At 44.0% G+C, this 23,551-nt stretch overlaps 1 protein-coding gene across 1 annotated transcript in view; it reads right to left on the reverse strand.

Moving 5' to 3' along the window:
* si:ch211-168k14.2 (phospholipase D1) overlaps positions 1–23,551 on the reverse strand; it is a 93,508-nt gene that overhangs the window by 33,506 nt on the left and 36,451 nt on the right. The window contains 12 exon segments of the mRNA XM_045206402.1: positions 1,576–1,782; positions 9,346–9,456; positions 9,658–9,739; positions 9,879–9,962; positions 10,401–10,557; positions 10,868–10,949; positions 11,109–11,175; positions 11,541–11,633; positions 11,907–11,961; positions 19,333–19,402; positions 21,700–21,817; positions 22,389–22,534. Coding sequence (XP_045062337.1) covers positions 1,576–1,782; positions 9,346–9,456; positions 9,658–9,739; positions 9,879–9,962; positions 10,401–10,557; positions 10,868–10,949; positions 11,109–11,175; positions 11,541–11,633; positions 11,907–11,961; positions 19,333–19,402; positions 21,700–21,817; positions 22,389–22,534 — 1,272 coding nt within the window.

The raw sequence follows: 23,551 nt of genomic DNA on the forward strand, positions 1-23,551 counted from the left end.
AATGAAAATAGTGAGAAAAAAAACGCTTATTTTTGCTGGGGTCCTCGGTCCTGATGAGGTTTTAATGGTTGAACATTTTGCCATGTTCCTTTGGTCTATTTTGACCTGTAGTCACTGCCAGTTTGGAAGCCTTTGTTAAGGCCTCTAGTAGTGCAAATATTCATTGAAATACTGTAATTTGCCAATCCAGTGCAAAATACTATGAAATACAAACCCCATCGCCCCTCAATTCATTTAATTAATTAATTAATTAATTAATCCATTACGATTAGAGTAGCATTTACTTTTTACAGTATAATACAGTCAATTTGACTGTATTGTCCTACTGTTTGTCATTACATAGTACTTTCTTTGATTCTACATTGAAATTACAGTAGGTTTACTGCAATCTGAAATACAGTAACTGACTTGCCTTTAAGTTACTGTCAAATTCACAGCAACCTCTTTACGGTGTATGGATGATTTAGTGTACTGTACATAGTTTATTTTACATTCATAATCAAAGTAGTTTTAGCTTATGACACTGAAACATGCATCTGCTCTTCACCCAGTCGTTAGTGCAAATGAGAAGGTGTGCTATCTATCGATTTACTAGGTGAAATAAAGGTAAACAAATAAATATACCGGTAAAGTACAAAAGAAAATCTCCCATTGACATCTATGCATGAATTACGCTAAAGTCTGAGTTGTGTGGAGATCTCAAGTTAGGCAAAAGCGACCATCCGCTTAGATCCCTGTTACACATTTGGAGGCTACAGCACTGTGTTTTAATCAGTCAGGTGCATGTCTTGTGGTTTGACATGTGGCATAGTCTGACAGTCATCACCCACACCCAGCTGTTGTTGACATGTCACCCATGCAGCACTGCTCCAGACCCAGACCCCAGACGGGGGTCAGACCTATGTGGACAAACATTGGAGGTCCACTGCAAGCCACGGGCAAATAAGTATTCCTCAAGTGTATGGGGATAGTCAGATGAAGTCTGAAGTCTGTCAACCAAATCTACTTTGATGAAGGAAAGACCAGTCACCATCTGTCCAAAACAATGGTTAGCAGTCCGAAACAATGGTTTGTGTCATGAGCTGAGCTAGGTTTGGGTTGAGCTAGGTTTGGGCTGGGCTAGGTTTGGGGTGGGCTAGGTTTGGGCTGGGCTAGGTTTGGGCTGGGCTAGGTTTGTGCAAGAGCTACCTAGCTGTCCCCATAGGAGAACCCTTTGAATAACCCCTTTTGGGTTCCATGTATGGTTCTATATGGAACCCTAACAGAGGGTTCTACCTGGAACCCAAAAGAGGTGCTCCTATGGGGACAGCCGCAGAACCCTTTTGGAACCATTTTTTTCTAAGAGTGTTGGGCCAGGGTTGGGATGGGCTGGGTTGGGCTGAGCTAGGCTAGGCTAGGCTAGGCTAGGCTAGGATTACTCTGGTGCAGTAACCTTGGCTATTACCTGAAGACAAAGTAGTTCATGTTGAGGATATCAATGGGCTAGTACAGTCTCTAGCCACACAGAGGACCAGAAAAGTAACACGCATTCTGGTGGGGCTGGGTAGAGGGCTGGGATGGGCTTGGTTAACTTACCCTAGTGGGGTTGGGAGACAGGTCTGGGCTGGGCTGGGGACTCCGCACACTGCCCACATCAGTGAGTCTGTGCTGGGAGTCATCCCAGTGTCCGTAGGCCAGGTCAATGCCTCCCAGGAAAGCCAGCAATTGGTCAATCACCACAGTCTTCTCGTGGTGCGCCCACAACATGGCAGCAGAGGGTACATGGTCAGGGTGCCGGATCACCTAACAGAGACAGAGAAAAAAGGTTCCCCAATCAGATCTAGGCACGCTTGATTGAGCTTTCCATGGCACAATGGACCCAATGGAATAGTCCCAACAGTGTAAACCCCACCCATCTTGGACTACAGGCAGGCAAAAGTATTTGAAAGAAGACAAATGGTACTTGAACCCAGGTCTGATCTTGATTATGGTTGCAGCAGGTTTAATGATTAAGAAACATTTAATTCCACTTTCTGAAGTGCCTGAGTATCTTTTGGACTGTATCTACCGATTCGATGTCTTTACGTGTTCTTAAGTTGGACTGTGAAGTGGTGACAGTGTACATTTTTCTTTAGCAGAGAGGGCAAAAAAATTACTAACATCTTCCGCATCCTCCTTTCTCTACTCAACGTCTATCGTCTAATCCATACATCTTTACTGCGCTTTCAAAAGAGGAAAATGTCAACCTTTTTTGTCACATTAAGTAAGCCTTGTCCGAGCCAGAAAGGCCCATAGGGAAGAAGCATATCTCCTGTTTCTGTAGCGTGAGGCAGCTTGATGTACAAGTATACCCCCTTAGGGCCTCCCGAGTGGCGCAGCGGTCTAAGGCACTGCAGTGCTTGATCCGGGTGCGATCCCAGGCTGTGTCGCAGCTGGCCACGACCGGGAGACCCATGAGGCGATGCACAATTGGCCCAGCGTCGTCCGGGTTAGGGGAGGGTTTGGCCGGCCGGAATGTCCTTGACCTTCGCCTCTCCCGAGTCCGAATGGGAGTTGCAGCAATGGGACAAGACTGTAAATATCACGAAATTGGGGAGAAAAAGGGGTAAAAATAAGTATACCCCCTTGACAGGATGCTTACCCCAATCCATCTCCTTAATGCTGAACGCCTGAAGAGTCTGGTATGACTTCGACTGTTGATCGAACCCCCAACCTTCCAATCTCAGGGCAGACATACTAACCACAAGACCATTGAGTTGTTACTTCTTTCCACATCATTTTACATTTACATTTTAGTCATTTAGCAGATGCTCTTATCCAGAGCAACTTACAGTTAGTGAGTGCATACATTTTCATACTGGCCCCCCGTGGGAAACGAACCCACAACCCTGGCGTTGCAAGTGCCATGCCCTACCAACTGAGCTACACGTGTATCAAATTCCAAAATTGTCTGTCATAGTGTCAAGCACTCCCTCCCCCTCTCCCCTACCAAAAGCATCAGTTCTATAGATCACTAGAGAGATGACCTGTCCCTCCAGATCAGCTTTACCCTCTCCCTCCACAGGTGTCTGAGTCCTGCCTGCCGTGACGTCCCCGAGAGAGTGACGGCCACATCACAACACATCATGGCGCAGGCTGGCAGAGTGTCAGCGCCCTGGCAGGTTGTGCAATGCAGGCCTGTGGGCACAGGGAAGGGAGTGGAGGAGTAGGGGATGGATACTTAGATCAAGTGGCAAATACCCATGGAGGGGGATCACTTTATTTGGAGTCAGACTCCCCACTGGGAGTTGAAATGGGATAGGTATCCCTCTCGGAATGTGGAAGGAATGCTTTGTGTTTGCGTGTGTGTTGGCCAGACGGAATTTGTTGGATGGGGGAAGGGTGAGGAGGGGGTTGACAAAAAATCTGGCAGTGGTGGGTTTGTTTATATTGTAGTATTATCGGTCCCTGCTGCTTCTTTTTGCCCTGGTGTTGCTCACAAGAAATGCTCTTGTCGGCATGGCACCCCGGGCACTGGCATGATTGACACCCTGTCACATTATCTTATGACAGCGCTGGCAGAGAGCGTGCCACGGAGTGATACTGGGAATTATCACACACAGACCCATGTACGTGCAGACACACAAACACACACACACACACAAACACACACCCTGAGGAACTCCAACACAACACAAATAGAGGAATTTCTGGGCCTTATTGGTGTATGTGTGTGTCTGTGTGTGTGTTTGCTCTAGGGACAGGAATCTCAAAACACTTGGGAAGATGCGCAGATGTGGTGGTGGTGTGTGTCTATTTGTCAATAACAGCTGGTGCGCAATGTCTAATATTAAGGAAGCCTCAAGGTATTGCTCGCCTGAGGTAGAGTACCTCATGATAAGCTGTAGACTACACCACATACCAAGAGAGTTTTCATCTATATTTTTCATAGCTGTCTATTTACCACCACAAATCGATGCTGGCACTATGACCGCACTCAACAAGCTGTATAAGGCAAAAAATTATCTAGACCACCTTTACACACAGAGACGCGTACAAAGCTCTCCCTCTCCCTCCATTTGGCAAATCTGACCATAATTCTATCCTCCTGATTCCTGCTTACAAGCTTGAACTTCACTCAACTTTCTAGAGTTTTCCCCGTTAGTTAAGAGTATCAACGTTTCCCTTTACTGTGGGAATTGTGATCGAATTAATGCAATATTAGCCACTTTCAATGCAACATACCTAAACAAAACGAATTATACAAGACTATGCAATAGCTATTGTTGTAGGCAGAATGCATCAGAGTATGATTCTATTGCATTGACACACACAACTCAGCCAGTACTCTTACACAGACCGGTTCAGCATAACTAATCAGAGCTGCAGTAGGCCTATTTGCAAATAGACCATTGCCATATATGGATCTGTGCCATTCACTTTGAACTGGACTGTGTTTACAGCATGAGCAGTCATGAGTAGATGCGCTTGTTTTGAGATCAAAGCGAGAGCTGCATGTAGCCACGTGTGCACATTTGTTCATATCGTTTGCTAGTTAGTGAGTTATTAGCCCAGATATAGATCATTTGTAGTCAGCAATGGGGGAGCGATGGCTTCCTACAAAACGTGTACATTTCTAGACATCTTTGAAAAGCGAGTCAGGTAAAGAGCTTTTTTTTGTCTTAAAGGGGCAGTGTTGTATTTTGAGACAGTCTCGAATAAGCTAAGTAGCCAATAGGCAGAGGGTAGCATAATATGTCTGATTCTCTGTAATAATGGAATAATAATGCATTTTATTTTGTAAAGTGGATTCTTGCATCAAACAACACAACAACATTTTCAGTCACCTCCTTGTCTGAAGGACAAGTGGATAAACAGGTTAATGTCAAGCCCTGCATGTTTTTTTCTCTCCAAAGTCTCATGGAATGTAAGCCTACATTGAACACCACACATTGGCTGCTACTGTAGGCTGAATGATAGAACAGCTATTTCCATGTTAAAATGTTATGGGATGCATTTTGTCCATTGTTTTTGATTGTAGGCCACTGGTAGGCCTACATTATGATCAAATAGCCACAGTAGCCTGCTTGACCACTGTCTAAAATGGTAACTTAAAGCGGGTACAGACTCAGTGTTCACAGTAAACGTGCGCTGGAAGTTGCACAGAATTTTCACAATGTCAAAGTTTGCGCCCTGACATTTGCTCAGTGCTTAATTTTCTTTGAGGCAACATTTGTTTAAATATATATATTTTTAATTTTATTTTTATTTAACCTTTATTTAACCAGGTAAGCCAGATAAGAACAAGTTCTCATTTACAACTGTGACCTGGCCAAGATAAAGCAAAGCAGTGCGATAAAAACAACAACAACACAGAGTTACAAAACGTACAGTCAATAACACAATAGAAAATCTATATACAGTGTGTGTAGTAAGTAATGGAGGTAAGGCAATAAATAGGCCATAGTGCCAAATAATTACAATTTAGTATTAACACTGGAGTGATAGATGTGCAGAAGATGATGTGCAAATAGAGATACTGGGGTGCAAATGAGCAAAATAAATAACAATGTAAATAACAATATGGGGATGAGGTAGTTGGGTTGGCTTATTACAGATGGGCTGTGTACAGGTGCAGTGATCGGTAAACTGCTCTGACAACTGATGCTTAAAGTTAGTGAGGGAGATAATTGTCTCCTGCTTCAGAGATTTTTGCAGTTCGTTCCAGTCATTTGCAGCAGAGAACTGGAAAGAATGGTGGCCAAAGGAGGTGTTGGCTTTGGGGATGACCAGTGAGAAATACCTGCTGGAACGCATACTACGGGTGGGTGTTGCTATGGTGACCAATGATCTAAGATAAGGCGGGAATTTGCCTAGAAGTGATTTATAGATGACCTGGAGCCAGTGGGTTTGGTGACAAATATGTAGTGAGGGCCAGCCAACGAGAGCATACAGGTCACAATGGTGTGTAGAATATGGGGCTTTGGTGACAAAACGGATGGCACTGTGATAGACTACATCCAATTTGCTGAGTAGAGTGTTGGAAGCTATTTTGTAAATGACATCGCCGAAATCAAGGATCGGTAGGATAGTCAGTTTTACCAGGGCATGTTTAGCAGCATGAGTGAAGGAGGCTCTGTTGCGAAATAGGAAGCCGATTCTAGATTTAACTTTGGATTGGAGATGCTTAATGTGAGTCTGGAAGGAGAGTTTACGGTCTAACCAGACACCTAGGTTTTTGTAGTTGTCCACATATTCTAAGTCAGACCCGCCGAGAGTAGTGATTCTAGTCGGGCAGGCGGGTGCAAGCAGCGTTCGATTGAAGAGCATGCATTTAGTTTTACTAGCGTTTAAGAGCAGTTGGAGGCCACGGAAGGAGTGTTGTATGGCATTGAAGCTCGTTTGGAGGTTCGTTAACACAGTGTCCAATGAAGGGCCAGATGTATACAAAATGGTGTCGTCTGTGTAGAGGTGGGTCTGAGAGTCACCAGCAGCAAGAGCGACATCATTGATATACACAGAGAATAGAGTCGGCCCGAGAATTGAACCCTGTGGCACCCCCTATAGAGTAATAGTAGTAATAGGGATTGCGACAATTTCGGCAGCTAATTTTAGAAAGAAAGGGTCCAGATTGTCTAGCCCAGCTGATTTGTAGGGGTCCAGATTTAGCAGTTCTTTCAGGACATCAGCTATCTGAATTTGGGTGAAGGAGAAGCGGGGGGAGGGGGGGGCATGGGAAAGTTGCAGCGTAGGGTAGAGAGCTGGTGGCCGGGGTAGGGGTAGCCAGGTGAAAAGCATGGCCAGCCCTAGCAAAAGGCTTATTGAAATTCTCGATTGTCATAGATTTATCGGTGGTGACAGTGTTTCCCAGCCTCAGTGCAGTGGGCAGCTGGGAGGAGGTGCTCTTATTCTCCATGGACTTAACAGTGTCCCAGAACTTTTTGGAGTTAGTGCTACAGGATGCACATTTCTGTTTGAAAAAGCTAGCCTTTGCTTTCCTATCTGATTGTGTATATTGGTTCCTGACTTCCCTGAAAAGTTGCATATCACGGGGGCTGTTCGATGCTAATGCAGTACGCCACAGGATGATTTTGTGCTGGTCAAGGGCAGTCAAGTCTGGGGTGAACCAGGGGCTATATCTGTTCTTAGTTCTGAATTTTTTGAATGGGGCATGCTTATTTAAGATGGAAAGGAAAGCACTTTTGAAGAACATCCAGGCATCCTCTACTGACGGAATGAGGTCAATATCCATCCAGGATACCCGGGCCAGGTCAATTAGAAAGGCCTGCTCAATGAAGTGTTTTAGGGAGCATTTGACAGTGATTAGGGGTGGTCGTTTGACTGCGGACCCATTACGGACTAGGCAATGAGGCAGTTATCTCTGAGATCCTGGTTGAAGACAGCGGAGGTGTATTTCGAGGGTAAATTAGTCAGGATGATATCTATGAGGGTGCCCATGTTTACGGATTTGGGTTGTACCTGGTAGGTTCCTTGATAATTTGTGTGAGATTGAGGGCATCTAGTTTAGATTGTAGGATGGCCGGGGTGTTAAGCATATCCCAGTTTAGGTCACCAAGCAGTACGAACTCTGAGGATAGATGGGGGGGGGGACAAGCAATTCACATTTGGTGTCCAGGGCAAAACTGGGGGCTGAGGGGGTTCTGAAGCAAGTGGCAACAGTGAGAGATTTATTTCTGGAAAGGTGGATTTTTAGAAGTAGAAGCTCAAACTGTTTGGGCACAGACCTGGATAGTATGATAGAGCTCTGCAGGCTATCTCTACAGTAGATTGCAACTCCGCCCCCTTTGGCAGTTCTATCTAGACGGAAAATGTTGTAGTTCGGAATGGACATTTCTGAATTTTTGGTGGCCTTCCTAAGCCAATGACACTGCTAGAACATCAGGGTTGGCAGAGTGTGCTAACGCAGTGAATAACTCAAACCTGGGGAGGAGACTTCTGATGCTAACATGCAAGAAACCAAGGCTTTTATGGTTACAGAAGTCAACAAATGATAGCGCCTGGGGGGTAGGAGTGATACTGGGGGCTACAGGGCATGGGTTAACCTCTACATCACCAGAGGAACAGATGAGGAATAGAATAAGGATACGGCTAAAGGCTTTAAGAACTGGTCTTCTAGTGCATTGGGTACAGAGAATAAAAGGGGCAGATTTCCGGGCATTTTAGAATAGATTCAGGGCATTATGTACAGACAAGGATATGGAAGGATATAAGTACAGTGGAGGTACACCTAAGCATTGGGTAACTATGAAAGAGATAGCATCACTGGAGGTACCGATTGAGCCGGTCTCTCCGTGTATGGGGGGTGGGACAAAGGAGCTCTCTGAGGCTGGTTGAGCTGAACTTGGGGCTCTACAGTGAAATTGTATAATAAGAACTAACCCAAACAGCAATAGGCTAGGCATATTGACATGGGAGAGAGGCATAACGCAATCACAGGTGTTATTCGAGAGGGCTAAGACAACAACTGGTAATGGCGACGAAGGTTTGGGCTGAGGCTAAACAGATAAACAGGACGGGGTACCGTGTAAAGGAACAGTCCAGCAGGCATTAGCTGTGTAGCTGAGTGATCATAAAGTCCAGTGAACAGCACTAAGTAAGTCTGGGAGCAGATCGTAGGCTGCTAAAGCACAGGCGAGCAGGAGGCACAGCTGTTGATTGCACATGCTAGCTTGCCGGGGCTAGCAGATGGATCTTTGTGGTCGTCGCAACGGGAAGCCTGTTGAAACCACATCAGACGATTACGTCGGCAGACCAGTCGTGATGGATCGGCAGGGCTCCGTGTCGACACTAGGAGGTCCCGTCCGGTTGACAGAGAGGTAGATAGCCGGGAGATGGGCCTGGCTCGTGGCTAGCTCAAGGCTAACTGGTACATCGGGAAGTGGTGATTAGCCAACAACAGCCATTCGGTTGCAGCTAGCTAGTTGCGATGGTCCGGTGTTAAGGTCCAGTGATTCAGTGTTTCCACAGCGCGCTGTGCAGACTGGCCGATAATTGTCCAGGCTAGAGCTGGCTGGTATGTAGTGCAGGACACGGACAGTGGTGAAGACCGCTAACGGTGGCTAATAGCAAGTAGCTAGTTAGCTGGCTAGCTGGCTAGTTTCAGCCATAGGTTCTTGATAAAAATAAATAAATAATATAATCTGTTCCACATTGGGTGAGGTGGGTTGCAGGAAAGTATATTTAGTTAAAGGATGGAAAGTGAGATAGAGAAATATATACGAATAACAGACAGGCTATTTACATGAGGACATAACACAATACACGACCGCACTACTGCGCCATCTTGGAGAATTCCAACATTGGTCTAGGCCCATGATGGTTCCCTTACTCTGATGTTTGGCAGGAAGCCCATGCAGGTTCTCTTACCCTTATGTTTGGGTAGAGGCCCATGAGGGTTCTCTTGGTATATTCGCTGTTCAGTCCCAGAATAACCTCCACTTACTTGTAGAGGAGAACACAGATATTAACCTCCTGCTCCTGTAGGGATATAATAAATGACCATGTATACAGATGGCTTCCCAGAGCATACATTACATGTAATGTCAGACATATACAGTAGTTTACTAAACTATGTAATTTAGTCAATCGCAATAGATAATATTTGATGGAATTAAGTCATTTGGACCACACTGTAAATCAGTGATAATCAATGCTCCTCTCACCACTAGTAATATTTACTGCTTTACGTTTCAGAACATAATCCAATCTCCAGGTGTTCCCATCAACCACAGGCCTTTTTAAGAAGATTTCAGGACTCAACCTGAAAGAGAATGTGGTTCCAATAATGAACAATAACTGCAAATGCTTTATAAAGCCTTCAAAACCCCAATATAAGGTATTCACAGATATAAAGAATTGAATGCCCAAAAAATGGCATGCTAAATAAAACTTTTCTGTACCACCAGGCTGTGATTAAGATTTCCTCTTTTGCTCCTTCTAGGGCGTCAGCGATGTTGTCAAAGTAGCCCACTGCGTTGACAAACCTGCAAATGTAACAGAGGTGGTGAACCATGTTGCATGAGCCATGAAATGCCTTGGCTTTATCTCAGCAGGCTAAGATGGTCTTGCAGCACGCAGGAGACCTGGGGTGAAACACATGAGCACCAACCAGCTGATAGAGAGCTCTCTCTGTGGTATCAACAGCAGATTTACAATATCATCTGAAGGTTACACCTTAGACAAGTTGGTATGGTATTTCACATGCCAAGATCTCAAATATCAAAGAATAATATAATATGCCACAAAACTGAAAAATTAACCATATTGGACATAACAAACATAGCTTGCCTATGTTGAATTACTGTCGTCTGATGTCAAAATGACTTTAATGGCCAGACATTTCACTGACAAACCAGGTGGCATTGCAAGCCATTCAAGAAAAGGTTGGGCATCACAGAGAGAAAATCAGGGATGTTTCCCACCATTGTGTTTTGGTGTTTTCTCTGACTGGAGCAAAGGATCCATGCCGGTTCTCCTGAAGGAAGTCTTTCCCGTACTTCTGAGCAAACTCATCGATGGAGTGACCCCACCAGCGAGCTTGCCTGCATGTGGAGCACTTGATGGTGAGTGCCCTGAAGAAGAGAAGTCAATGAAATTTATACATTTTTTAGTGTATTTATTAAATTAACATCAGCAATTGATGAACATCCATAGTATCAATTATAGTATCAATATAATTTGTATAAATGTATTTGTCATCAGTAAACTTTTCGTTTGGCATTTGCCAAATGCAACATCAATGACAGAATGTGCAGTAATGTATGACAGCTCAAATGAAGTACAGTACATTATATCCAAGTCAAATCACACCATAATCCCCATTTATTGCACTACTTATGACCACAGCCTTAGGGAGTGATTTGTTGTGTCTTTAGAACATGCCCGAAGGGGTTCTCGATGGTGACTCCATGTCGAACACTTGTGTCCTGGGTGCCTATCTTGATGTGGAAGCCCTTGTCATACAAAATTACCTTTCCTACTTACATTTACATTTTAGTCATTTAGCAGACGCTCTTATCCAGAGCGACTTACAGTTAGTGAGTGCATAATATTTTTTTCATACTGGTCCCTGTGGGAATCGAACCCACAGCCCTGGCATTGCAAGCGCCATGCTCTACCAACTGAGCTACACGGGACTACACTTAGCCATCCCCTGGCCGCATGTAGAGGACGAAAGAGTCCTTCACCAGCAGCCATCTGTAGTATAATGCACATGCACAAACATATACACACACACACATACGCACATGCACACACAAACCCACATCACACCACACACACATGCACAAGCACATAAGAACACACACAAGCAAACAAACACACACACACACACAAGCACACACACACATGCACACACACACACACACACACACACACACACACACACACACACACACACACACACACACACACACACACACACACACACACACACACACACATTTGAGACTTTTCCATTAGTTGCATTGCACCAGGCAACCTCAATCAAGTGCAGCTGAAGTATTTGAAAGAAAACAATACTATTCAGGTCTGTTCAGTAAATCGTACATTTGTCCTCTTACCTCGTTGACCAGCGGTAACACACACTGTTGGAGCCACACCAGTAACACACAGGGAACGGGTTTCCTCCTGACTTCTTCAGGATCAGAACTTCACTTTAGATACATACACAAAACATCATAACAACATGAGAGAGAATGGCATCAATCAATGTGTGTTGTACATAAAGCTCACATAACAAAAATGCATACCTTTCACTGTCATTGTAATACACTGAACCACCACAAAAGACTGACATTGCACTATTATTCGCTACATCCCCAATTGCTATTCTTGCTAAATGAAGGAGGTAAAGGAAGTAAGCATTTGTCTTTTCATTGTAGAAATTGAAGTTTTGTAACATAATGATTAGGTGAAGACACTCTTACATTCTTTTTGGTCCCAGGTCCCGGATAAAATACATTTGACTGACTTCTAAGAACTCTATAGATCATTTTCTAATACAAATGTTGTGAAATGATAAAGGTAAAACATAGTAAACATGATTGATACTTTGTAATCCAGATGCATGCTTGAATAGTGAATATAGTCAATGCAGTGTGTAACTGTTCTGTAATGTGTGTATGAATATTATTTTTTAAGAAAGTGTCTGAGTCACGCCACCAATATAATAGGATAAGAGACAGACACCCCACCTAGAGAAGTGCACGTAGCCCTTGTAAGGAAACTATGTGTGGTACTTGGACTTTGGAAGATGGTGGTGGCGTGACACCGAAATATGTTAATCATGTACATATAAGGGAGTAACTGTGTAGGTTGTATCAACATGACTATGCATTGATTCTGTGTAAAAGGAGAGCTCAGAGTCAGGGCAGGCAGTTGCTCCATGGACCAGCTCGGCTTTGTTGCACTATAATAAAGTCTATCTTTGAATTCACAAGTTCCGGTGTTTTGAGAGATACTTTTGAGTTAAATATTTCTACCACAACTCCAGCTGAAACAATCCAGAAACAGGTCACTCTTTAAACAAAGTATAACTCATAAGGCTTTATGACACTTTATAGCCCACATACTGTACATGCTTCACAAATAGTTTATGCAATTGTTATATTAGACATGAGTGATATAAAATGTCCTTACATCTTTTTTCCCCTTTTATAGTATGACATTGCTTATTATTATTTGCGAAGAATCTATGTAGACATTATAAAGCGCTTATAAAGGCTTCATTAAGCCTTTATAAGATATACGTGTGATCCAGAAATATCAAACACTGCTTCTTCAGTCTGCCTAGGGCGAATGAATTAAAATATGCTGAACATGCTATTCATAAGTCTGGTTTTTTAATTGAATAGTGTGTCTTTGTACTTCCTGGATGTCATTCCAGCATGTCATTCCAGGCAATTTGGTATCTATATCCATTTTTGATTTGCCATGTATTGCTCACAATTTTTGAAGGCAAAATCACTGTAGCTAAAGATGCTTACATTGCACTTACAGTGGGGAAAAAAGTATTTAGTCAGCCACCAATTGTGCATGTTCTCCCACTTAAAAAGATGAGAGAGGCCTGTAATTTTCATCATAGGTACACGTCAACTATGACAGACAAAATGAGATTTTTTTTCTCCAGAAAATCACATTGTAGTATTTTTTATGAATTTATTTGCTAATTATGGTGGAAAATAAGTATTTGGTCAATAACAAGTTTCTCAATACTTTGTGATATACCCTTTGTTGGCAATGACACAGGTCAAACGTTTTCTGTAAGTCTTCACAAGGTTTTCACACACTGTTGCTGGTATTTTGGCCCATTCCTCCATGCAGATTTCCTCTAGAGCAGTGATGTTTTGGGGCTGTCGCTGGGCAACACTGACTTTCAACTCCCTCCAAAGATTTTCTATGGGGTTGAGATCTGGAGACTGGCTAGGCCACTCCAGGACCTTGAAATGCTTCTTACGAAGCCACTCCTTCGTTGCCCGGGCGGTGTGTTTGGGATCATTGTCATGCTGAAAGACCCAGCCACGTTTCATCTTCAATGCCCTTGCTGATGGAAGGAGGTTTTCACTCAAAATCTCACGATACATGGCCCCATTCATTATTTCCTTTACACGGATCAGTCGTCCTGGTCCCTTTGCAGAAAAAAGCCCCAAAGCATGATGTTTCCACCCCCATGCTTCACAGTAGGTATGGTGTTCTTTGGATGCAACTCAGCATTCTTTGTCCTCCAAACACGACGAGTTGAGTATTTACCAAAAAGTTATATTTTGGTTTCATCTGACCATATGACATTCTCCCAATCCTCTTCTGGATCATCCAAATGCACTCTAGCAAACATCAGACGGGCCTGGACATGTACTGGCTTAAGCAGGGGGACACGTCTTGCACTGCAGGATTTGAGTCCTTGGCGGCGTAGTGTGTTACTGATGGTAGGCTTTGTTACTTTGGTCCCAGCTCTCTGCAGGTCATTCACTAGGTCCCCCCGTGTGGTTCTGTGATCATTTTGACCCCACAGGGTGAGATCTTGCGTGGAGCCCCAGATCGAGGGAGATTATCAGTGGTCTTGTATGTCTTCCATTTCTTAATAATTGCTCCCACAGTTGATTTCTTCAAACCAAGCTGCTTACCTATTGCAGATTCAGTCTTCCCAGCCTGGTGCAGGTCTACAATTTTGTTTCTGGTGTCCATTGACAGCTCTTTGGTCTTGGCCATAGTGGAGTTTGGAGTGTGACTGTTTGAGGTTGTGGACAGGTGTCTTTTATACTGATAACAAGTTCAAACAGGTGCCATTAATACAGGTAACGAGTGGAGGACAGAGGAGCCTCTTAAAGAAGAAGTTACAGGTCTGTGAGAGCCAGAAATTTTGCTTGTTTGTAGGTGACCAAATACTTATTTTCCACCATAATTTGCAAATAAATTCATTAAAAATCCTACAATGTGATTTTCTGGATTTGTTTTTCTCAATTTGTCTGTCATATTTGACGTGTACCTATGATGAAAATTACAGGCCTCTCTCATCTTTTTAAGTGGGAGAACTTGCAGAATTGGTGGCTGACTAAATACTTTTTTTCCCCACTGTATGTATCATCATCTTAATGTGTCACCCTCATAATTTTCATACTGTATATAATGGATATTAGAGGCCATTTTGGTTCTTTAAGTGATAGTTTCCGTCCATCCACCTGCTGTGCATCATCTTATTAATGCAACTCATTCTCCATCCAACTAGGGGTGTATCACACAGAATAGAGCTCTGACAGGGACGGAGGATCATTATTATTGTACAATTAATTATAAGGTAATTCTTTAAGGAATCAATCACCTCCTATGATTATACCTGATATAATTCCTGTAAAGATATACAAACTATTTCATTGACATTTACATTTACGTCATTTAGCAGACGCTCTTATCCAGAGCGGCTTACAAATTGGTGCATTCACCTTATAGCAAGTAGTACAACCACTTTACAATGTGTTTTTTTTTATTATTATTATTTATTTTTTTAGGGGGGGGGTTTGGGGTAAGGGGGGGGTAGAAGGATTACTTTCTCCTATCCCAGGTATTCCTTAAAGAGGTGGGGTTTCAAATGTCTCCGGAAGGTGGTGAGTGACTCCGCTGTCCTGGCGTCGTGAGGGAGCTTGTTCCACCATTGGGGTGCCAGAGCAGCGAACAGTTTTGACTGGGCTGAGTGGGAACTATGCTTCCGCAGAGGAAGGGGAGCCAACAGGCCAGAGGTGGATGAACGCAATGCCCTCGTTTGGGTGTAGGGACTGATCAGAGCCTGAAGGTACGGAGGTGCCGTTCCCCTCACAGCTCCATAGGCAAGCACCATGGTCTTGTAACAGATGCGAGCTTCAACTGGAAGCCAGTGGAGTGTGCGGAGCAGCGGGGTGACGTGAGAGAACTTGGGAAGGTTGAAAACCAGGCGGGCTGCGGCATTCTGGATGAGTTGTAGGGGTTTAATGGCACAGGCAGGGAGCCCAGCCAACAGCGAGTTGCAGTAATCCAGACGGGAGATGACAAGTGCCTGGATTGGGACCTGTGCCGCTTCCTGTGTAAGGCAGGGTCGTACTCTCCGAATGTTGTAGAGCATGAACCTACAGGATCAGGTCACCGCCTTGATGTTAGCGGAGAAAGACAGGGTGTTGTCCAGGGTCACGCCAAGGCTCTTCGCACTCTGGGAGGAGGACACAACGGAGTTGTCAACCGTGATGGCGAGATCATGGAACGGGCAGTCCTTCCCCGGGAGGAAGAGCAGCTCCGTCTTGCCAAGGTTCAGCTTGAGGTGGTGATCCGTCATCCATACTGATATGTCTGCCAGACATGCAGAGATGCGATTCGCCACCTGGTTATCAGAAGGGGGAAAGGAGAAGATTAGTTGTGTATCGTCAGCGTAGCAATGATAGGAGAGGCCATGTGAGGATATGACAGAGCCAAGTGACTTGGTGTATAGCGAGAATAGGAGAGGGCCTAGAACTGAGCCCTGGGGGACACCAGTGGTGAGAGCACGTGGTGCAGAGACACGCCACTTGGTAGGAGCGACCGGTCAGGTAGGACGCAATCCAAGAGTGAGCCGCGCCGGAGATGCCCAGCTCGGAGAGGGTGGAGAGGAGGATCTGATGGTTCACAGTATCAAAGGCAGCAGACAGGTCTAGAAGGATAAGAGCAGAGGAGAGAGAGTTAGCTTTAGCAGTGCGGAGAGCCTCCGTGACACAGAGAAGAGCAGTCTCAGTTGAATGACCAGTCTTGAAAACTGACTGGTTTGGATCAAGAAGGTCATTCTGAGAGAGATAGCAAGAGAGTTGGCTAGAGACGGCACGCTCAATAGTTTTGGAGAGAAAAGAAAGAAGGGATACTGGTCTGTAGTTGTTGACATCAGAGGGATCGAGTGTTGGTTTTTTGAGAAGGGGCGCAACTCTCGCTCTCTTGAAGATGGAAGGGACATAGCCAGCGGTCAAGGATGAGTTGATCAGCGAGGTGAGGTAGGGGAGAAGGTCACCGGAGATGGTCTGGAGAAGAGAGGAGGGGATAGGGTCAAGCGGGCAGGTTGTTGGGCGGCCTGCCGTCACAAGTCGCATGATTTTATCTGGAGAGAGAGGGGAGAAAGAAGTCAAAGCATAGGGTAGGGCAGTGTGAGCAGGACCAGCAGTGTCATTAGACTTAACAAACGAGGATCGGATGTCGTCAACCTTTTTTTCAAAGTGGTTGACGAAGTCATCCACAGAGAGGGAGGAGGGGTCAGCAGGGAGGAGAATGTGGCAAAGAGCTTTCTAGGGTTAGAGGCAGATGCTTGGAATTTAGAGTGGTAGAAAGTGGCCTTAGCAGCAGAAACAGATGAAGAAAATGTAGAGAGGAGGGAGTGAAAAGATGCCAGGTCCACAGGGAGTCTAGTTTTCTTCCATTTCCGCTCAGCTGCCCGGAGCTCTGTTCTGTGAGCTCGCAATGAGTCATCAAGCCACGGAGCTGGAGGGGAGGACCGAGCCGGCCGGGAGGATAGGGGACATAGAGAGTCAAAGGATGCAGAAAGGGAGGAGAGGAGGGTTGAGGAGGCAGAATCAGGAGATTGGAGGGAGAAGGATTGAGCAGAGGGAAGAGATGATAGGATGGAAGAGGAGAGAGAGTAGCGGGAGAGAGAGAGCGAAGGTTGCGACGGCGCATTACCATCTGTGTAGGGGCAGAGTGAGTAGTGTTGGAGGAGAGCGAGAGAGAGAAGGATACAAAGTAGTGGTCGGAGACATGGAGGGGAGTTGCAGTGAGATTAGTAGAAGAACAGCATCTAGTGAAGATGAGGTCAAGCGTATTGCCTGCCTTGTGAGTAGGGGGGGACGGTGAGAGGATGAGGTCAAAAGAGGAGACGAGTGGAAAGAAGGAGGCAGAGAGAAATTAGTCAAATGTAGACGTAGGGAGGTCGAAATCCCCCAGAACTGTGAGGGGTGAGCCATCCTCAGGAAAGGAGCTTATCTAGGCGTCAAGCTCATTGATGAACTCTCCAAGGGAACCTGGAGGGCGATAGATGACAAGGATGTTAAGCTTAAATGGGCTAGTGACTGTGACAGCATGGAATTCAAATGAGGAGATAGACAGATGGGTTAGGGGAAAAATTGAGAATGTCCACTTGGGAGATATGAGGATTCCTGTGCCACCACCCCGCTGACCAGATGCTCTCGGGGTATGCGAGAACACATGGTCAGACGAGGAGAGAGCAGTAGGAGTAGCAGTGTTTTCAGTGGTAATCCATGTTTCCGTCAGCGCCAAGAAGTCGAGGGATTGGAGGGTAGCATAGGCTGGGATGAACTCTGCCTTGTTGGCAGCAGAACGGCAGTTCCAGAGGCTGCCTGAGACCTGGAACTCCAGGTGAGTGGTGCGTGCAGGGACCACCAGGTTAGAGAGGCAGCAGCCACGCGGTGTGAGGCGTTTGTGTAGCCTGTGCGGAGAGGAGAGAACAGGGATAGGCAGAGGCATAGTTGACAGGCCGCAGCAAATGGCTACAATAATGCAGAGGAGATCGGAATGAAATGAACTAAACATCTGGGAAAGGAGAGAGCGGGGCCTCCCTCACCACAACTCCCAAATATAACTCTCCCAACTTCCACCTCAGAAACTATAATTGTTGTAAACTACAGCGGTTCAATGTTTTCTAAGAATAGGCTAACTCAGCTAGCTAACTAGGCGCAGCATTATTCCGTGAACAGCTAGTTAGCTAGAATAGCTAGCAAACTAGCTAGCCATTGCTTTCAGACAAAGAAGAACCCCTCCTTTCACGGCACGAACACACAGAGAGAGCCAAACTAACGTTAACTAGTCACCCATGTCCCGAATTCCCTGAACGACTCGGGCTATCAATATGTAAAAAACAAAACACAAATGTAGGTTATGACTTACCCCTAGCAGCTACTGTTAGCTAGCCAAGTGCAAAGCTAGCCACTGAATTGACTCAGCCAGTTCGCGTCTGTTCGCTAGGTCGTTCCAGCTATTGTTTACTAGTAGCTATCCAGGTAGCAACAAGCTAGCTAAATTTCAAGCACAGTAGCCACTTGCTACCTAACGTTAACGGTTCAGACAGCTGAATGGTTCAAACAGCTGAATGGTAGGCAATTATTGTATGTAATCATTGTAGGCAGCCAGCTGGCGTAACCACAGGCACTCCCAGGCATGAAATAACTATATCGTTGCTAATAGCTACTCGCCAGCTAGTCCAGGTGGAGGGTTAGCCAGCTAGCTTCGTGCTACGCCCGGCGCCGCCGAATACAATACTAACCTACAATAATTACATACAACAACCCACGATAACTACCAACAATACCTAACTACAATCTAAATACATATGTAGGTTATGACTTACCCCTAGCAGCTACTGTTAGCTAGCCAAGTGCAAAGCTAGCCACTGAATTGACTCAGCCAGTTCGCGTCTGCTCGCTCGGTCGTTCCAGCTATTGTTTACTAGTTAGCGTTAACGGTTCAGACAATGAGGTTAGAAAACAGCTGAATGGTAGAAAACAGCTGAATGGTAGGCAATTATTGTATGTAACTATTGTAGGCAGCCAGCTGGCGTAATTACAGGCACTCTCAGGCGTGAAACAACTATACCATTGCTAATAGTTGCCAGTAGCTATCCGCCAGCTAGTCCAGGTGGTGGGTTAGCCAGCTAGCTTCAGCCGAATACAGCTAGCTTCGTGCTCAGCCGAATACAATACTAACCTACAATAATTACATACAACAACCCACGATAACTTCCTACAATACCTAACTACAATCTAAATACATAGTTTTAGCCTTACTCGACAAAGCCCAAACTATGTATAAAGCCAAGCTTACCCGACGACCTCACCCGACGACGACCTCACAGTCAATGACTCACCGTAGCAGGGTGTATCCTGTACACGGTTCTATTCAGGATGTTTCTGAGATAGACCTCCAACTGCAACTATTGGAAAAAAGTATTGTGAAGGAGTTATGCAGATTTTTTTTACAGGTATATGCAGTGTTGGGGAGTAGCAAACTACATTGAGTTCAACTAGTCATTTTATGAAATTTCGCAGTAGCTTGTTGGTAGTTGAAGTAGGCAAGAATTGTCTTTCTTTTTTAGCATCAGACCATCCTAACTCAAACATTTTGTGTTTAATAGGCTAAATTACACATTCTGTTAACATCTGACTCCAGAGTGATATGTTCTTGCAATTTGTAGTCTATGGCATTTCAGATTTAGATATTATAATTTTTCATGAAGTAGTTTGGATGTAGTGAACCATTTTTACAAAGTAACTTTAGTTAGGTAAACAATATTTATCTTAAGGGTAGCTTTAGTGTAGCTTAACTTCTTCCAGTGTGAAGTAATTGGTAGCTTGGTAAACAATATTTTCAGAGTAGCTTCCCTAACACTGAGCATATGATACAGTCGGACAGACAGATTGTTAAACAAGTCGCCAAACAATTGCTGCATTTAGCAATGCTAGATCATCACCCTATATGGCAAAAATATAGTGTACATACATTTGAAGTTGGAAGTTTACATACACCTTAGCCAAATACATTTAAACTCAGTTTTTCACAATTCCTGATAATTTAATCCTAGTAAAAATTCCCTGTCTTAGGTCAGTTAGGATCACCACTTTATTTTAAGAATGTGAAATGTCAGAATAATAGTAGTTTTTATTTCTTTCATCACATTCCCAGTGGGTCAGAAGTTTACATACACTCAATTAGTATTTGGTAGCATTGCCTTTCAATTGTTTAACTTGGGTCAAATGTTTCGGGTAGCCTTCCACAAGCTTCCCAAAATAAGTTGGGTGAATTTTGGCCCATTCCTCCCGATAGAGCTGGTGTAACTGAGTCAGGTTTGTAGGCCTCCTTGCTCGCACACGCTTTTTCAGTTCTGCCCACACATTTTCTATAGGATTGAGGTCAGGGCTTTGTGATGGCCACACCAATACCTTGACTTTGTTGTCCTTAAGCCATTTTGCCACAACTTTGGTGGTATGTGTGGGGTCATTGTCCATTTGGAAGACCCATTTGCTATCAAGCTTTAACTTCCTGACTGATGTCTTGAGATGTTGCTTCAATATATCCACATAATTTTTCTTCCTCATGATGCCATCTATTTTGTGAAGTGACTGGTACCCCTGCTGCAGCAAAGCACCCCCACAGCATGATGCTGCCACCCCCGTTCTTCACGGTTGGGTGATGTTCTTCGGCTTGCAAGCCGCCCCATTTTCCTCCAAACATAACGATGGTCATTATGGCCAAACAGTCATATTTTTGTTTCATCAGACCAGAGGACATTTCTCCAAAAAGTATGATCTTTGTCCCCATGTGCAGTTGCAAACCGTAGTCTGGCTTTTTTATGGCGGTTTTGGAGCAGTGGCTTCTTCCTTGCTGAGCGGTTTTTCAGGTTATGTCGATATAGGACTCGTTTTACTGTGGATATAGATACTTTTGAACCTGTTTCTTCCAGCATCTTCACAAGGTCCTTTGCTATTGTTCTGGGATTGATTTGCACTTTTCGCACCAAAGTACGTTAATCTCTAGGAGACAGAACGCGTCTCCTTCCTGAGCGGTATGATGGCTGCGTGGTCCCATGGTGTATATACTCGCATACTATTGTTTGTACAGATGAACGTGGTACCTTCAGGCATTTGGAAATTGCTCGCAAGGATGAACCAGACTTGTGGAGGTCTCCATTTTTTTTTTAGGTTTTGTCTGATTTCTTTGGATTTTCCCATGATGTCAAGCAAAGAGGCACTGAGTTTGAAGGTAGGCCTTGAAATACATCCACAGGTACACCTCCAATTGACTCAAATGATGTCAATTAGCCTATCAGAAGCTTCTAATGCCATGACATCATTTTCTGGAATTTTCCAAGCTGTTTAATGGCACAGTCAACTTAGTGTATGTAAACTTCTGACCCACTGGAATTGTGATACAGTGAATTATAAGTGAAATAATCTGTCTGTAAACAATTGTTGGAAAAATGACTTGTGTCATTCACAAAGTAGATGTCCTAACCGACTTGCCAAAACTATAGTTTGTTAACAAGAAATTTGTGGAGTGGTTGAAAAACTAGTTTTAATGACTCCAACCTAAGTGTATGTAAACTTCCGACTTCAACTGTACATGAGTATACACACACACACACACACACACACACATACATACATGTGCGCGCACATGCACATGCACATGCACACACACACAAGATTAATAATAATGTAAACGTTTTCTGACTTTTCTGCTGTTGAGCTGCTCCTCTTTGACCCGGGCATCTGGTCTCTGTGGTAATGTCGGGATGTGTCCTCCCTGGAAATGCTTGTGGCATTTAAAGGATCTCCTCTTCACTGAGTGGCTGGAGGAAACACATGGACAGAATTAACAGCAATCTTAAATGCCTTCAAGAACGGATAATTCATTGTTGCTTTTTCAGATCTCTGTTAAATACGCATCTTATTGAAATGAAATTAACCTGGATAAAAGAGGCTAAATTAAATATCTAATAAATGTATCTTGAATAATTACTACACTAATTAACCACCTCAAATTCCCATACTATCCCTGCCTGACTTCATTTGGATTAGAAGTAGTAATTTTGACTTCCATCTGTAAACCTAGTCTACGAATTGCTTGCCAATGTCAATGAGAACATGGTGTATTTTTCTATGCAGGTGAACAACAGTAAATATATCTGAAATAACTTGAGCACCCTCATCTGAGAAATGAACACTAAGGAATATAGATCATTTAATGGACTAGAACTGTGTGTGTTGGTGTGTGTGTGTGTGTCTGTCTGTCTGTTTGTCTGCCTGTCTGTGCCTTTGCCTGTGCCTGTGTTTCTCTGCACATGCAGGGCGTGTGTGTGCCCCTGTGCTGTGTGTATCTGTAAGCGTACTGTGAAAGGTAAGTACATGAGAAGTGCTTACATCCGGGTTGGCAGAGGGATCTTTAGAAGTGCCTTGAATTTGAGCAGCTCCTGATGAAGAGTTTGGTAGTGCTTGAAACGCCGGTTGATTTTCCACATGAAGTCCCCGTGGCTCAGCTCAATCGTGTAGAGGTTGGGATTCAGCACCTTTGAGGTGAACGTTTCAAAAGACACCAGTTCAGGTCAACACTCGTCAATACTGCCTTACAAAGCACTTTGGAGGAGATGAGATGGGAAAAACAAAACAATAATGTGTCTCTTCCACAGAGCAGAGTTTTTATGGAGAGATCGTGACATTAAGAAATGTTTTAGTAGTGTGACACTCGCAAGTCACAGTGAAAATGCTAAAAGGGTCGCAACTGGATATTGTATGAAGAGGGTTACTTTAGCTTTTTCACTCTTCTTGAAAAATATTGCATCAGTATTACATGATGGAAAGGATATGCTGAGGGATAGCTTTCCCATAACTGAATTAAAGCAAATAGGCTAATGAGAATTTGGAGTCTAAATTAGAAACACTAAACTATACTGAACAAAAATATAAATGCAAAATGCATAAATTTAAAAGATTTTACTGAGTTACAGTGCATATAAGGCAATCAGTCCATTTAAATAAAGAAATTCGGCCATAATCTATGGATTACACATAACTGGGAATATAGATACAGTCAGGGAAAAAAGTGTTTGATCCCCTGCTGATTTTGTACGTTTGCCCACTGACAAAGAAATGATCAGTCTATAATTTTAATGGTAGGTTTATTTGAACAGTGAGAGACATAATAACAACAAAATAATCCAGAAAAACGAATGTCAAAAATGTTATAAATTGATTTGCATTTTAATGAGGGAAATAAGTATTTGACCCCATCTCAATCAGAAAGATTTCTGGCTCCCAGGTGTCTTTTATACAGGTAACGAGCTGAGATTAGGAGCACACTCTTAAAGGGAGTGCTCCTAATCTCAGTTTGTTACCTGTATAAAAGACACCTGTCCACAGAAGCAATCAATCAATCAGATTCCAGACTCTCCACCATGGCCAAGACCAAAGAGCTCTCCAAGGATGTCAGGGACAAGATTGTAGACCTACACAAGGCTGGAATGGGCTACAAGACCATCGCCAAGCAGCTTGGTGAGAAGGTGACAACAGTTGGTGCGATTATTCGT

This window comes from Coregonus clupeaformis, chromosome 23 (assembly GCF_020615455.1).
Source record: "Coregonus clupeaformis isolate EN_2021a chromosome 23, ASM2061545v1, whole genome shotgun sequence".
Classification (NCBI taxonomy): Eukaryota; Metazoa; Chordata; class Actinopteri; order Salmoniformes; family Salmonidae; genus Coregonus; species Coregonus clupeaformis.